The sequence below is a fragment of the Mchenga conophoros genome, linkage group LG20, assembly GCF_057382185.1.
Source record: "Mchenga conophoros isolate Kocher_MC1m ecotype Shallow Benthic linkage group LG20, M_conophoros_male_GT1.1, whole genome shotgun sequence".
NCBI lineage: Eukaryota > Metazoa > Chordata > Actinopteri > Cichliformes > Cichlidae > Mchenga > Mchenga conophoros.
Window position 1 is genome coordinate 14,606,465 of NC_140545.1, and position 17,321 is coordinate 14,623,785.

General features: G+C 39.9%; 1 protein-coding gene across 3 annotated transcripts; it reads right to left on the reverse strand.

The window, feature by feature from the left end:
• Positions 1–1,180: 1,180 nt before the first annotated feature.
• On the reverse strand, positions 1,181–17,321 carry LOC146550518 (interleukin-17 receptor D). 3 transcript variants are annotated; one of them, XM_085258637.1, is made up of 12 exons: positions 17,018–17,320; positions 13,820–13,904; positions 11,089–11,247; positions 10,611–10,729; positions 9,335–9,458; positions 9,122–9,160; positions 8,875–9,020; positions 8,681–8,755; positions 3,319–3,385; positions 2,692–2,835; positions 2,372–2,544; positions 1,181–2,209 (listed from the first exon to the last, which is right to left on the reverse strand). In XM_085258637.1, exons 1-12 carry the CDS (start codon positions 17,129–17,131, stop codon positions 1,694–1,696), a joined length of 1,761 nt encoding a protein of 586 aa, XP_085114763.1. In that variant the 5' UTR covers positions 17,132–17,320; the 3' UTR covers positions 1,181–1,693. The 3 variants fall into 3 exon arrangements, with proteins under 3 accessions (XP_085114763.1, XP_085114762.1, XP_085114764.1); XM_085258636.1 differs by having other exon boundaries at positions 2,692–2,838; positions 17,018–17,318; XM_085258638.1 differs by lacking the exon at positions 2,692–2,835 and having other exon boundaries at positions 17,018–17,321.

Genomic DNA, 17,321 nt, shown 5'->3' on the forward strand with positions numbered 1-17,321 from the left:
AGCACTCATACATCCCCCCTCCCCTTCCAATGCCTTTGATGCTTGTTCCCTCCTGGGAACACGAGGCGGGTCTGGGCCCGCGCTGGAGAGTCGGTACAGTGGCAGGATGGCTGCTGTGTTGCCTGGGATTACTCCTCATCCCTTACCCAACCCTGTTGCTGGTCACGTGCTCCATAATGTTGTACTGTGGACATTTCTGTGCTTTCTGTGCAGAGGAGTGTTTTTGTTTCCTGTTCTCATGCTGTCCTCTATAGCCCAGCATGAACAGAGGTCTCTTTTTTTCCTCTTGTACTTTCCCATTGTAGTGTATATTGCAGTGTTTTTTTCTGTAATGCAACCGTTCTCTGACTTGTATCCCCATGTGATGTCTGTGTACTGTGTGTAAGGTCGGGGGCGGGTTCATTCCACTGCCAGGCAACCTGCCACTGCTTGTGGCAAAAAAATTTGAACTTGAACTTGAACACACATTCACACACTGGTGATGGCAAGCTACAGTGTAGCCACAGCCGCCCTGGGGCGCACTGACGGAGGCGAATGGTGCCTTTCCAGATGTGTAAGGTGCCAATTCCATCTTCACCAATGCACCCCCATACCATCAGAGATGCAAACTTTTGAACAAGCTGGATGTTCAGTCTCCTCTTTAATCCAGACAAAGCAGCGTCCATGTTTTCAAAAAGAATTTCAAATTTAAATTCGTCTGACCACAGAACAGTTTTCCACCTCGTCTCAGTCTATTTCAAATGAACTCTGGCCAAAATTAGACAACAGTGATCTGGATTTTGTTCACATCTGGCTTCTTTTGTAAACTCATATCGTAAACTGTTGCCATTTAACCATATTAGTTGCAAATTGTTCCTCCAGCTGTTTCATTTTAGTGTCACTTGACTTTTCCAGCCTTTTGTTGACCTATTCCAACAAGTGAGCTGTTAGTTACGCTGCTGACATTTGGTAATAAACAGATAATCTTCAATTATGGTCTGTCTTGTAATTGTTATATTCAGAAAAATGGAACAGTGATCGACGATATAAAATTTCCCCCTGTTTTTAATACAGTGTGTGTATGAGCCAATATTTAACCAAGACTGTTTCTGATCAAAGACAAGCTGAGGACTTACAGCACCAGCAAAATGTTAAAAAACAAACAAAAAACAAGTCGCAATAAAATGGCATTATTTGAAACTTTTTTATTTTATTAAAATTTTCGATGTAAATAAATTGTATTATTTTACACAAATATAATGTAATATACAAGACAAGACATTTATTCATATGTTTAAATGACATGAAGCTTTGATTTCCATTTGTACGCAGAGATGTACACAGACACGTGAAGCATGGCTGTAAAGTTGCTTGTTTACAATATTTAAAATTCAACTTCAAAATAAACAGTCTTACAGAGTAAGCTTGATAATAAGATTAATAGCTGATGTATTCATGGAACCTATTACACAATACTGCAAGAAAATTGACTGAAAATATTTATTTGCGAAAATATCTTTTTGGCCAGGACACATAATACTGGGTGCATATTAAGTTGCATATTAAGGCATTGCAGAGGTCATAGTGTGTGCTGAGGCACAGGTGTAGATCCACTCCTCACGTTTGAGGTGTAAACTCACAGTTTCATTCAACTATCACATATCGAGCTGAGAACTATCATTAACTGAGGGTGTGTAAGTCCCTTCTTCACTATCTAGTCCCCTTCTTCCAGAGAGTGCTGTCCTTTTCCCTCCAATGCCATTCCAGCCTCATAGATAGCCCACTGCAGAGCAGCTCCAGCTGGCACCTTGGCAAAGCTTTTCTCTGAGATGTGGTCTATCTTAAGGTAAGCCCCAGGCCTGTGCAGGGCCACTCCATGGAGGTGGGAGAAGAGCAGTGGTAAGTCACTTGTCAGTACATAGTGAGAAATGAGCCTCAGTTCAGTGGGAATGTCTGTCTCCTCTGAGTACTCGAAAATGGCTGCCATGTATTTGGACAGGTCCTGGCCCCAGGCTTTGGCTCGGCCCACCTCTGCACCAATAAGTTGGATGATTGCATCAGAGCTGTAGGCCTGATCTTCATCACCATCATCATCCTCTGGCTTGGGTCTTTGGTTAAAGCCCCTAGAGCACATCACCAAGACAAAGTCACTTTCCCGGATCTGCCGGCAGTGCCAGGCCATGCTGCCTTCCTCAGCCACGCTCAGAGAGTCCCAAAGATCCAGACACACCTTTGAAGAAAAATAAGTGGGAAGACTTTGTTAATATAAACCGAATCCCATCTCTTTCTCTTATTAAATGCATCTCATACTAACGAACACTTTGGCAAAATCTTGCCAAAACTGCCCTTACAAAATGTGCTGCAAGTTAAGAGATAAAATGTAAAACTGTACCTGAGTGGCCATGTGCTGCTGTATGAAAACACCTAACTGCATGACAGCTTTGACATGAGCGGGGCCCTCATGGCTGCTGTAGCAAATCAGAAGACGAGGAGGGGTCAGCCTGTTTTTGCGCAGTGATACCAATTCTTCCTGATTCCCAACTTCCTCATGTTTGTTGATGATATCTGATGATTAAAAAAACAAAACATTTTCATGTGCTGCTGGGGAAAGGAGCAGATGGATTAGAGATACTAAATGAAAATGTATAAACGTAATAACTGGCAGTGGTTCAAATACTGATTTTACATGACATGTCTGGGTTGTTTTTGCACCTAGTTGTATGTCAAATTTCTTCATCTGCAGCTTGGTCCTCCTCCTAATGACAATAGCCAGACAGCCTCCAAGTACGGCTACTGCGACCAGACTCAGAGGAAGGACAAAAGCCAAGGAGGGAGTGACAGAGCGTGGAGAGGCATCTTCTGATAACACCAAAGTTTGAATTATTTCTTGAGACAGTTTAGTGGATTATCCCACTGCTTTTCAAAGTATTAGAATAGTTAAAATAAAAAGACTTATTGCATTGGCCACAAGTGTGTATCAGTAACAAACAGACAGCGAAATACGTATAACAAGTATAACTAACAAAGTAGCATTAATGTGTTTCCTATTTTGCACAGAAGTCGGCGTCATCTACACAAGGGTGGAAATCTTGCGACCAAAACAATTAGGAGGGTTGCTTGCTGCCGCACCTTCACCTAGTGAAAGCCAGTAACTGCTTGCCATTGGGGAATACACATTTTTCATGTCCAGTGATAGTTCTTGAGAAATTTGTGCATGCATGCAAGAAACCTGCATATGGTTCAGGAGATATAACTTTACAACTAAAAGTACAGAAAGCTTTGTACACACTGTGACATAGTAATTGTGTGAATATGCAGCAACAAAACAGCTTTCCTTACCTTTCTGAGTGTGCACGACATGAACATTGAACATTTTCCTAACTGCATCCACTTCATTAGCTGCAATCTGTGGAAAAAAGTCAAATAGGTGAAGCATGAAAGTACATATCTGACTGAGCAAGTGAAGAGCAAGTGAACATTTTGTCCTCTAAGTTAATGTGTTAGGAGCAGGAAGATTAGGCAAGCCCAAGGATTTGAGCAACTTTGCCAAAACAATGTCGGACTCTGTAGTTTTCTCTGGTCCCCTCCCCAATCAGACCAGGAGTGACATGTTTAGCCGCATGTTCTCCTTAAATTGCTGGCTGTCTGAGTGGTGTCTCAGAAACGATGTGGGCTTCATAGATAATTGGCAAACCTTCTGGAGGAAACCTGGTCTTGTTAGGAGAGACGGCATCCATCCCACTTTGGATGGAGCAGCTCTCATTTCTAGAAATATGGACAAATTTATTAAACCTCCCAAAATATGACTATCCAGAGTTGGGACCAGGAAGCAGAGTTGCAGTCTTACACGCCTCTCTGCAGCTTCTCTCCTCCTGCTACCCCCCCCCCCCCCCCCAAAAACCCATCTCCATAGAGACTGTGTCAGCTCCCAAACAGACAAAAAACAAACTAAAAACCATCAACAAACAACTTAAACATAAACAATTACAAAGAAAGAACAATACAGTATCCACATCTGAACCAAAGAGTAAAACAGTGAAATGTGGATTATTAAATATTAGGTCTCTCTCCTCCAAGTCTCTGTTAGTACATGACTTAATAATTGATCAACAAATTGATTTACTCTGCCTTACAGAAACCTGGTTGCAGCAGGATGATTATGTTAGTTTAAATGAATCAACACCCCCGAGTCATTCTAACTACCAGAAATCTCGAAGCACAGGCCGAGGGGGCGGTGTGGCAGCAATTTTTCACACCAGCCTATTAATTAATGAAAGACCAAGACAGACTTTTAATTCATTTGAAAGCCTGATGCTTAGCCTCGTCCACCCCAGCTGTAAAACTCAGAAACCAGTCTTACTTGTTATCATCTATCGTCCACCTGGGCCTTACACAGAGTTTCTGTCTGATTTCTCAGACTTTATATCTAATTTAGTTCTGAGCTCAGATAAAATAATTATTGTGGGTGATTTTAACATCCATGTAGATGCTAAAAATGACAGCCTCAACATGGCATTTAATCTGTTATTAGACTCAATTGGCTTCTCTCAAAATGTAAAAGAACCCACCCACCACTTTAATCACACTCTAGATCTTGTTTTAACATATGGCATAGAATCTGAACATTTAACAGTGTTTCCTGAAAACCCTCTCCTGCCTGATCATTTCCTGATAACATTTACATTTACAAGAATTGATTACACAGCGGTGGGGAGTAGACAAAGTAGATGTCTTTCTGAAAGTGCTGTAACTAAGTTTAAGAATATAATCCACCCACTGTTATCATCTTCAATGCCCTGTACCAACACAGAGCAGAGCAGCTATCTGAACGCTACCCCAACAGAGGTCGATTATCTTGTTAATAATTTCACCTCCTCACTACGTACGACTCTGGATACTGTAGCTCCTGTGAAAACTAAGGTCTCTAATCAGAAGTACCTGACTCCGTGGTATAATTCTCAAACACGTACCCTAAAGCAGATGACTCGTAATCTGGAGAGGAAATGGCGTGTCACAAATTTAGAGGATCATCATTTAGCCTGGAGAAATAGTTTGCTGCTTTATAAGAAAGCCCTCCGCAAAGCCAGAACATCTTACTATTCATCACTGATTGAAGAAAATAAGAACAACCCCAGGTTTCTCTTCAGCACTGTAGCCAGGCTGACAAAAAGTCAGAGCTCTTTTGAGCCAACAATCCCTTTAACGTTAACTAGTAATGACTTCATGAACTTCTTCACAAATAAAATTTTTATCATTAGAGAAAAAATTACCAGTAATCATCCCACAGATGTAATATTATCTACAGCTACTCTTAGTACCATTGATGTTAAGTTAGACTCTTTTTCTCTAATTGATCTTTCTGAGTTAACTTCAATAATTACTTCCTCCAAACCATCAACCTGTCTTTTAGACCCCATTCCTACAAAACTGCTCAAAGAAGTCCTGCCATTAATCTATTCTTCGATCTTAAATATGATCAACCTATCTCTAATAATCAGCTATGTACCACAGGCGTTTCAAGCTAGCTGTAGTTAAACCTTTACTCAAAAAGCCATCTCTAGACCCAGCAGTCTTAGCTAATTATAGGCCAATCTCCAACCTTCCTTTCATATCAAAAATCCTTGAAAGAGTAGTTGTCAAACAGCTAACAGATCATCTGCAGAGGAATGGTTTATTTGAAGAGTTTCAGTCAGGTTTCAGAGCTCATCACAGCACAGAAACAGCTTTAGTGAAGGTTACAAATGATCTTCTTATGGCCTCTGACAGTGGACTCATCTCTGTGCTTGTCCTGCTAGACCTTAGTGCAGCATTCGATACTGTCGACCATAATATCCTATTAGAGCGATTAGAACATGCTGTAGGTATTACAGGTACTGCACTGCAGTGGTTTGTATCATATCTATCTAATAGACTCCAGTTTGTTCATGTAAATGGAGAGTCCTCTTCACACACTGAGGTTAATTATGGAGTTCCACAGGGTTCAGTGCTAGGACCAATTCTGTTTACATTATACATGCTTCTCTTAGGCAGTATCATTAGAAGACATAGCATACATTTTCACTGCTATACAGATGACACCCAGCTCTATCTGTCCATGAAGCCAGATAACACACACCAATTAGTTAAACTGCAGGAATGTCTTAAAGACATAAAGACCTGGATGGCCGCTAACTTTCTGCTTCTTAATTCAGATAAAACTGAGGTTATTGTACTCGGCCCTGAAAAGCTTAGAAATATGGTATCTAACCAGCTTCTTACTCTGGATGGCATTACCTTGGCCTCCAGTAACACTGTGAGGAACCTTGGAGTCATTTTTGACCAGGATATGTCCTTCAATGCACATATTAAACAAATGTGTAAGACTGCGTTCTTCCATTTGCGCAACATCTCTAAAATTAGAAATATCCTGTCTCAGAGTGACGCTGAAAAACGAGTTCATGCATTTATTACTTCCAGGCTGGACTACTGTAATTCATTATTATCAGGATGTCCAAAAAACTCACTGAAAAGCCTTCAGCTAATCCAAAATGCTGCAGCAAGAGTACTGACAGGGACTAGAAAGAGAGAGCATATTTCTCCTGTTTTGGCTTCCCTTCATTGGCTTCCTGTTAAATCCAGAATTGAATTCAAAATCCTGCTCCTCACATACAAGGTCTTAAATAATCAGGCCCCATCTTATCTTAATGACCTTGTAGTACCATATCACCCTATTAGAGCACTTCGCTCTCGCTCTGCAGGCCTACTTGTTGTTCCTAGAGTATTTAAAAGTAGAATGGGAGGGAGAGACTTCAGTTTTTAGGCCTCTCTTCTGTGGAACCAGCTTCCAGTTTGGATTCAGGAGACAGACACTATCTCTACTTTTAAGATTAGGCTTAAAACTTTTTTTTTTTGCTAAAGCATATAGTTAGGGCTGGACCAGGTGATCCTGAATCCTCCCTTAGTTATGCTGCAATAGACATAGGCTGCCGGGGGATTCCCATGATGCATTGAGTTTTTCCTTTCCAGTCACCTTTCTCTCTCACTATGTATTAACAGACCTCTCTGCATTGAATCTTATCTGTTATTAACCTCTGTCTCTCTTCCACAGCATGTCTTTTATCCTGTCTTCCTTCTCTCACCCCAACCGGTCGCAGCAGATGGCCCCGCCCCTCCCTGAGCCTGGTTCTGCTGGCTAAACCCTTCTCTCAAGCTTCATGATGTAGTCTCCTGAAATGGTTTTCACCTCACAGCTGTGCCTCATCAGGGTTCATTTGTGGAATTTCTTGCCTGCTGGCAGCCCTATCTGACAACTGTTAGAATTTGTGTTATGGCAAGAACTAATCGGCTAAGTAAAGAGAAAGAACAGGCCGTCATTACTTTAAGAAATGAAGGTCAGTCAGTCCAGAAAATTGCAAAAACTTTGAATGTGTCCCCGAGTGCAGTCGCAAAACCCATCAAGCGTTACAATCAGTGATGGGAATGACGGCGTTACTTTTTTCAGTAACGAGTAATCTAACTAATTAGTATTTCTATCGTTACAACGGCATTACTGTTACTAACAAGAAAATGCGGTGCGGTCGCGTTACTATTTTCCAACAAACAGACGGTTGAAGCTGTGTTCAGCTTACCGCACCTTGGGGTGAGATAGACTGCAGAGTGAAGGCAAAAGGGCCAACAAGTGCATCTCCGGGAACTCCTTCAAGACTCTTGGAAAACCATTTCAGGTGACTACCTCATGAAGCTAATCGAGGGGAATGCCAAGAGTGTGCAAAGTAATAAAGGGAGCCTATTTAAAAAAAAAAAAAACTAAAATCTAAAACATGTTTTGAGTTACTTCACACTTTTTTGTTTACTAAATGATTCCATATGTGTTCATTGATAGTTTTGATGTCTTCAGTGAGAATCTACAATGTAAATAGTCATTAAAATAAATAAAAACCATTAAATCAGAAGGTGTGTCCAAACTTTTGACTGGTAGTGTACCTAAGAATTATTGCAGAACATGTATATGCTTTCATAGAAACGGTGTTCCCTAATAGCTGTGGGGCTCTTTCAGCAGGATAATGCACCCTGCCACAAAGCAAAAATGCTTCAGGAATGGTTTAAGGAGCACAACAACAAGTTTGAGGTGTTGAACTGGCCTCTAAATACCCTAATCCAATCAAGCCATGCATGCAAGCCAGATACCAAAGCACACATTCAGGAGTGGTAATAAAGTCCATGCTTCGATGGGTCAGGGCTGTTTTGGCAGCAAAAGGAGATTAACACAATATTAGGCAGGTGGTCACAATGTGTGATCTTCGTATATGCATTTCACAACCACTTATTTGCTAACTTTGATTATGTGTGTGTATGTGTGTGTGTGGGGGGGGGGGGGGGTTGAGCTGTTGTATCAGACAAAGTTAGCTGTTTCTGGGAAAGAGAACAATGAAAGTGCACAAAAACAGGAAAGCTGCTGTCCATAAAAATTGAACGGTTAGTTAAAAGACAGTAAAAGAATATGAAAAGACCTACAATGTCATCACCTCGCGCAATATGACTGATGAGCAAACTATTTTCTGATGAAATCCACACATGTGGTAAAAAGATTTGGGGGAAAAAGTCAATAAACACAAAGTCCATTCAAGTATTCAAGTTTATTCATCAACCAAGTCTTTTGGTGGAAAGCAGTTATACTTATGTCCACATATACTATAAACAGTGTTAGTCATAATTCTTTTACCTCACAGGTGTAATTGGTTCCTTCTTGAAGGTCGCTCAGCTGATAGCTATGGTGAGTTTTATTTGTAGTCAGATCCTAAGATGATGAAATTAATGCTTGTTACATTTATAAAGAGAACCTAAATGATCAGAAATATCTAAAAATAAATAAAAGGCACTGAATGAAACAAAGGTGCAGCACAGGAAATTACTTACCGGTATTATGTCGGTGTATTTTTTCCTGCCATTTATGTAACACAGCGAGAAGTAGCTTCTTATTCCCAGATTTGGAGGAGCCAAGTTAAAGGTCACAGTGATGGCACTGCCTTCCTGCTGAACCTCAATATGTTTAGGGTACCAGTCTGTAACCAGACCATAACAATAACATAATGTCATGAATAAAGCAGATCTTTGGAGAAAGACTGTCACAGACTGGACTTCACATGAAAATAAGTTTTCTCACCATTTTTACACTGCTCAAAGCCATTCTTCTCTGCACATGCTGCAAGAACATGAAGCACATGTTACTCTAAATATTGATTTAATGCAGTGTTGACAGAATAGCAGAGCTGATTGGTGGCAAAATATGTAAATTTATGATAATGCTATTCACTGAAGTTGGACCAAAACTAAAAAGGCAGATTTAAATAATAAAGGTCACCAAACAGCATCTTACATCGTGTAGAGAAGATCTCACTGCGGTAGAACCTCTCCCACTCCTCAGGCACTGGCAGAGCCATGACAGTAACAGCATACTGGGATCCAAGGGAGAGGCCGGGGAACGGGTCTGACTTGTACACCTGCAGAATAGCATGGGCACATTATACACTTCATATATGGTTTGGGGCAGTGAACTGTGATCACAGACGATGGTTCCTGTGCTCCTGAGCTCATGCAGGGATTTCAATGACAGAATCGTGTCTGTTTTTAATGCAACGTCACCCAAGAGGGTCCATGAGGGTCCGGAAATTTCAGCCTTGTCCCCTACTTACTGAGATTTTTTCAGATTCTCAGAATCTTTAGATTAAATTGTGTACTGTAGATGAGATATTTAATCTTCTCAATTTAAAACTGAAACTATTCTGAAAGAGGAATTTGTAGATGCTGCCTTTTTCCAGATCAGTGAACTTCTGCTCATCTTTACTTCTGAGACACTTTGCCTCTCTAAGAACCTCTTTTTATACCCAATAATATTACTGACCTGTTGCCAGTTAACCTAATGTTCCTCCAACTGTTTACTCAGTTCAGATTTTTTATGTTTTTCCTTGTTTGCAAATCATTGTATTGTGTTTTTATTTAAATTTTAGGCAATATCGCACAGGGGAACTTTAGTGTGAAAGAGCGATTCTTCGTCAAGAAGAAGTAAAAAGAAGCTAGTTACATGTTGTTGTTACTGTCAGTAGTGTTGCTGCTTTTTCATTCTTTGAGACTTACCAGTTAAAAAAATTGAATGGAGCTATTCATTGTTTGTCCATGTGGTTTGAATATATGTAAATAATTTAAGTCCACTGGGGACGAGCTTGTTAAAAAAAGGCTTCATCTATAAACAATAGTCTTCTATGTCCTGCCTCATATTTACAGCATTTGGATGATCTTTAGTATAAAATGTTAAACTATTTCCTCCAAGGACATGTTGTCAGTTTTATGTTTGATCGTAATCTCATCCAGAACATTATTTTGTTTTATTCTGTATTCAGTGTTTTGCAGTTTTCACCCCAAAACTGAAAGATGCTGTTTAAGCTCTGGTTCAAGGGAATGTAACTGAGAAAAATTTAGAAACCACTTGTAACTCAAAACATTTGTAAATGGAAATATATCCACATGAAGCCAGTTATTGTCATAACTAGCTGTAACTTAAAACTTTAAAAGCTTCACGTTTTCTTTGTGTGGTCTAACACAATAAAAGGAAAAATAACACAGCCAAAGGCCAAAGCCAGCAGGGCTCTTCCTACCCGTTGAGCATGTGAAGTTGGGAGGGATAAGTTGCGGTGGAAGAGAAAGAGCTGACAGGCAACGCTAGTCCCTCCCAGAGCCTGGAGGGACACCTGAAAGCCACGAAGGAAGGCGATCCCTGCAGCAAACACAAAAGAAACAAAGAATTAGCAGCAACCCTTCATCAAACTTGCACACTGTGTGTACGAGTGTTTACGTCTGAGAGTTTGTTCTTTCTTTTGTTTTTTTATCAGGCTCCGACGTTGTCATGTGTCAGTGCCTCAGTCACATAGTACAATAAGAAAAATAATTTTGGAGACATCTCGCATATGTCTCATAATTGAAGTCAGATGTCTTTTTTAACCTCTCATAATAATAAAGAAAAACAAATCATAGATATCCCACCACCAAGTGAAAAATTACTCTTTTCACTTAGAAACTTAGGATACGACATGATAAATGATAGGTATATATTCTCAATAAGCAAACAAATTTTACCATAGTAACTGGGTTTCCAGGAGACAATGATGGTGTCAGATTGGGAGTTTGAGTCATTTAAAAACTCAACCTTCACATCATTTGGTGCTTGGACGTAGTGTTGACAGATTTTAGGGTCTTCATTTCCCAGCAGCTCAAAACATGGCCATGGAATACAACCTGAAGAGGAATAATGAGGAAAATACTTCAATAATAGCTCTGAGAGGCTGCACTTGCTAATCCCAACATGCTAACACATTTAAATTAATATGGTTGGAATGCTAAGATGGTAATATTTGCACCACAAATAGTTACAGTTTGGGCTGATGGGAATGTTATTGTAAACAATGGTCATAAAGCTGACAGCGGTAATGAAAGGAAAAGACAGATAACACAATTCTCTGACCAATCCTCAGTTTTTCAAATATAATCTATCTGAACTGACCCAATCCAAATCTGGTTCAATGGAGAAATAGGATTGCAAGATCGGATAAGATCAGGTAATCCAAAATTATTATTTTTTAAAATCTGGATTAAACACATTTTAATAGGAAAATAATTTATTTGATCCAGAATATCAGGATTACCCGGATCCCAGCAGAGGGTTGAATTCAGTCTGATCACAAAGGAAAAATCAAAACTCAAAAAGCAATCAAACAAGAAAACTAGACGTGATAAACAGAGTTAAGAGCTGGCAAACTGGATTATTGCCTACTCTGTGTTAGGTATTTATGCAACAAAATATTGTTATGCACTTATTTCAGTCATTTTATGATGCACTGTATTTTATAGATACAATATAAACATTACGATCTTCAGTTTTTAATTAATTAAAGTGGTAAAGAGAGGAAATACAAGTAATCAATTATGAATGTTAAAGCTGATTGCAGTACATAACAGTTAAACCATTGCAAACTTAAATCTGTAGACATGCTCTTAATGATTTCTGCCATCAGCATGTTGTTGCTGTACAAAGAGCAATGTTCATGTTTTAAAACCTGCTTTGTCAACTACATGCATGAACCCTCTCTCCTTCATCACAGTGGGGATAATCTGAACAAGACTTGGTGTTATGGTGTTATGTTCACCATTTGCATTTGTTTCACATGTCACATTCAACATACATCACTCCTACATAACTTAACGGTCACCAAAATTTGGAACCACAACAAAATATCGTTCGACTAGCCGCTAAATTTGGAATGAAGAAAACTGAAAAATCCCTGACAAAAACAGCCTAAAAGGTGAGTTTTTGCTAGTGTAATTAATCAGTTATCTTTTATTTTATGTGAATTTTGGAACCCCCCTGAATCCCAGTAATTTGATGAGCCGGATTTGATAATCCTCAAAAGTCTGTACCTTGATCAGCATACATTCATTCTTGTTTGAACTACTGGAACAAAATTGAGCGGTATTACTCGATCCATGGAAGGAAAAAAATGTATTACCAAACCCAGACAATTTTCATCTTTGGAACGACCGGGCAGTGGGGAACATGACTGTCTAAAGCAGATTTAATATTAGTCATGGTGTTAGCATCAATTAGACAAGCACTAGCTGTAGTAATCCTGATAAATGTACTGCAGTTTTAATACTTCTAGACATTATTTGACATGTACATGTGCAAATTCTACACGATGCCTGTTTATGGGATGAGTGCAATACAACTATGTTGTCTTTATTTTTGTATTTTTTTAAACCTTTTTTTGTGGATTCAGCTAAATAAAAGAGAACAAATTGTTGTTTTTGTGCCAAGCCGGTTGTAAAAAAAAACAAGGAAAAAAAGAAAGAAAAAAGATATATTTTAACACTGATTCTTTGCAAAATTCTCAGTAGCATGTAGCTACAACAATCACTCATCCATTGATTTAGGGGTCTTTTTTATGCTTGAATGATTCATAGGTCAGTGTGAAGTGGCTAAGCAAACAAAAAAGCATTCCTTGGGACTTGAGTGAAAATGAGTGTAAAAGCAGCCAAAAGAAAAACTTTGAAAAACCTCCAGAAAGAAACTATTTCTCAAAAGCACTTTTAAAAGCTAAAAGACCGATTAATCCTCTGGGGACCATGAATAACCAAATTACATGGAGATTTGCTGACAGCTAAGCAAAGTTTTGTGTTGACATGGATCTAGTTGGACCAACAGCTGCCAGTCATTACGTTATAAAAAACATATTGGCAGCAGTCAGCTGTAGTGCCTCAGCCTCCAAGTAGATGCACCTATGTTATGAATGTCAAAATACTGGGTTGCCTTATTCTTAAGTTATCGCATTCAGAAGGCTTGACCTCTAACCTGCTGGTCTGAAGCATTCAGCTATGTGCTAGTGCAGTGCCAAGAAGGAACTGGTGTTGAAACGGTGATGATCCTAGTGAAACAACCATTGATCTGAGAAGCGTTATGAGGTAATTAGTCTGTCATTCTACAGAGAGAAATATTATTTACAAATGGAAAACACTGAAGACAATGTTGAAAGGAGTGGACATCTCTGCCAATTCTGCAAAAGTTAGCATGTTAAATGTTGAAATTAATCACAGTACAATTAGAAAAAGATCGAGCACGGAAGGTGGAAGGGTCGGAAGTTTACCAGGAAAGAGAGAAAAAAATGATGGTTGAAGCAGATGCTGCGCAGAGATAATAATTACAAGGTGAACCACATTCTTAGCATTGTGGAAATAGGTGTGAACCAAATTCATTCAAACCTCAAACTCACATAGAGCTCAGATATTTGCAGTATGATGTTTGAACCTGACTTACTTCCAAACCTTTCAATGGATTTAAAGCCCAGAGCCTTTCTGACATCACTCCTTGTTATTCTGCAGTATTCACATGCTGGACCGCCCTGCATAGGAGAAAATAAAGAAGTCAAACTGTACACACTCATCTATATCTCTTTCGTAGTTTTGTGCACACAAGGTTCAATTTGACCTTCCCTTTAACTTTATAATGAAAAGCAGGACTGTGTACAATCCCTGTTCAGCTGCCAAAAGTGAGGAGGAGTAGGGAAGGGAAAAATGTGACTTAATAGCAGCAACAATAAAATGGTAAATGGTAAATGGCCTGTATTTATATAGCGCTTTACTAGTCCCTAAGGACCCCAAAGCGCTTTACATATCCAGTCATCCACCCATTCACACACTGGTGATGGCAGCTACATTGTAGCCACAGCCACCCTGGGGCGCACTGACAGAGGCGAGGCTGCCGGACACTGGCGCCACCAGGCCCTCTGACCACCACCAGTAGGCAACGGGTGAAGTGTCTTGCCCAAGGACACAACGACCGAGACTGTCCAAGCCGGGGCTCGAACCGGCAACCTTCCGATTACAAGGCGAACTCCCAACTCTTGAGCTACGATCGCCCCAAAATGGATGTCACAGAACTGTGTCGCAATTCCTGCTTCCCAACAATGAACTGATATCCTTTGGCAAAAAGCTCCAGAATCACAAGAGACCCTGGACGCGGCAGTTTTGCTTTACTCTTCATAGAGCTTAAGTTTCAGTAACTTACGTATCTGAAATGTATCTGTCCAACACTATGAAAGCCTTCCATGAGAGACAGTCTGAAAACGTTCAACTGTGCACTCTTCCAAAGTGTGTCTTTATCCTGTCTATCTCCCCTCACCCCCAACCGGTCGTGGCTAATGGCCACACTTCCTGTTAAAAGGAAGTTTTTCCTCCCCACTGTCGCCAAAGTGCTTGCTCATAGGGAGTCATGTGATTGTTGGGGTTTTCAGTGTTTTCTCTTTATTATTTTGGGGTCTTTACCTTACAATATAAAGCACCTTGAGGTAAGTGTGGTGTGATTTGGCGCTGTAAAAGTACAATTGAATTGAAAAGAATTGTATTGCATGTTCAGTTTGCCTGCCATAAAAAAAGGTAGTGCACCACTTCAGTTCAGTTCAGTTCAGTTCAAGTAACAATCATCAGAGGTGCTTTGATTTCCAAACATCTGCACATACTTACCTATCACAGCTTAAACAGTGGATCAGCACTGACAACCCTTCATGGTAAGTTTGGAGAACCTTGTTGCTATATTACAAACAATATGGTTCTTGTTTTTATAAGATTCTCCATGTAAAATCTGATTCCCATCTGTACAGTATGTGCTGCGGCTTGTTCTTGTGTTTAAACAGTGGATGCTTCTCAACATACTGTGTAGTGAAGGCACTGATCAGGGTTGACTCACTGTGCTCTGCTGTTGAGTGAACATTATCAATGAAGAGCAGGACAGTGCATTTCCCAAAGCATCGCTTTTACGGGGTGTTTGTGTAATTATAGTTAATGCTGCTTCACACTCAAAGCACGCTAAATTATAGAAGGACATATTTGACTTATTGGAGCAGTGAAAGTGTGACTGGGTCACTGAATTTGTTATAGTTTCTCTGTAATAAAACAGCTGTTTACCTCCACCTTCTGTGAAAATGAAAGTCTGGTGTGCCCCTAGACAGATATAGCACTGGCTGTTGGTGTTTCTGTCATTAAAAAATTGTTTGATCACTTTCTTACACTGCTGACTTGCTCTACAGGTTTTAGACATCATGACTAATAGGATGATAAAAGAGAAACCGTGTGTGCGGAAGGTTAGGTAGAAAGTCTGCGTAGCCTAAACCTTCGTTTTCTGGAGCATACCAGCTGAGCAAACATGGAGGAAGTCTTAATCCATATAAAAAGCCCACACAAATTAAGTTTTGGAGAAAAATCAAAGTCTAATTTCTACAAGATGACTGAGTGCCCCACTTTTCATTAATCAAAATAAAATTTAAAGGAATACGTGAGCATGGCCCTTTGGTTTAACCATCTCACTGTGGTATGGTAACCCAGGGGTAATATCTTTTCAAGTAAAAACACTGCATTACTGACAGGAAATCAGACATCTGGCTCAAATAAAATCAACATTTTGGATAATCGCTCACGACTGGATCCATTTTAATGAGTTGCATCATAAATCTCTGTGGCACAAGCTCCAGTGAAAAGTCTCCAAATGCTCTCCTCCTTTGCTTTTTAAACTTTTTCACATTTAAAATCTCTCCATACGCGGGTGATGAATTTATCTTTGTGCCGGGAAATCATTACAACTCCCCCCTCCCCTCTTCTTCTTGTGACACCTAAAACTAAAGGTAACTGCTGCAGATTTCCTTCTCTGATAATAACAATCATAGGTTCATTATGTGAATACACACCACACAGTCATCACGGTATAATCTGTTTACAGCCAGTATGTGTAACTCCAGCCAACCTAAATAACGCAGTGAAAACATTCCGACATCCACCGAGAGTGTGGACAGATTGAAACTGTTGGAGCTTGTAGTGTGAGACGATAGCATGAGAAAATCCACTCAAGCCCCCCTCAATTTCTAACTTGATTTATGTTCAAGATTACAGGGTTACACACACACACACACACACACACACATATTAAAGGAACATAAGATTTGTTTCTTAGATGATAACAAATATAGGAAATCTTGTACACGTCATACTTTCCACTACAGAGAACAACATACCCACTGAAGGGGCGGGAAATAAAATGTGACACCTGGGATTTTAAACCATGCAGCAGTTTGACGGTTTAAAATGAATTTTTTTCCCTACTAAATTTGGATCTTATATTTGAAGAATTGAGGATGTCGTTTTCTGTGTAACTCATCAGTTACACAGCAGGAACTCAATCTGCAGGTTGTTTATTTGCTATTCTTTAGATTTATCTTGCGACCACTTAACGAAGACCTAAACTTTTCTTAAAACCAGGACAAACTGAATAATTCTCTTAAAAAAATGTGTTATGTGAATTATCTTTAGTCGGGAGTTTTTCTTACTTTTCAAACAAAGGCTGAGAGAACATCTGTCACAAAACAAAAAATAAAACATGATGCTGCATATTGTACGAATTATACAAAGTTACTGAATTAAGGTGAGTTAACAGTTGACTATGAAGGAGATACAACCTCCAGCTTACCTGCTGGATACAGTCCAGACTGCAGCTCTGAGGGGTGACAGGAGCAGCTGTGGCCTCAGCCTGACAGCAGAGCAGCTGACAAAGCGTCAAAAACAGGTACAAAAGCTTCCACATGCTTCTAGGGCCAGGACCTCATTGTCATGGCGAGCACTGGATCTCAAACTCTCACCGACACTCTGGCAGCTGAAGCACCTCCAAGTTGTGCTCGAGCATTAAGTGACAGCAACCTTGGAGAAGGAAGAAAGACGTGGAGGGGAGTGGTATCTTCAGGCTACACGGGAGGTGTGGCCTATAAACTCCCTGT

Coding starts and splice junctions, on each gene's coding strand:
- LOC146550518 (XM_085258636.1), bottom strand. CDS start 17,131: ATGTGGAAGCTTTTGTACCTGTTTTTGACGCTTTGTCAGCTGCTCTGC. Junction 9,161..9,334: donor TGAGATCTTCTCTACACGAT/GTAAGATGCTGT, acceptor ATGTTCTTGCAG/CATGTGCAGAGAAGAATGGC. Junction 3,386..8,680: donor GAACCAATTACACCTGTGAG/GTAAAAGAATTA, acceptor TTTTTTCCACAG/ATTGCAGCTAATGAAGTGGA.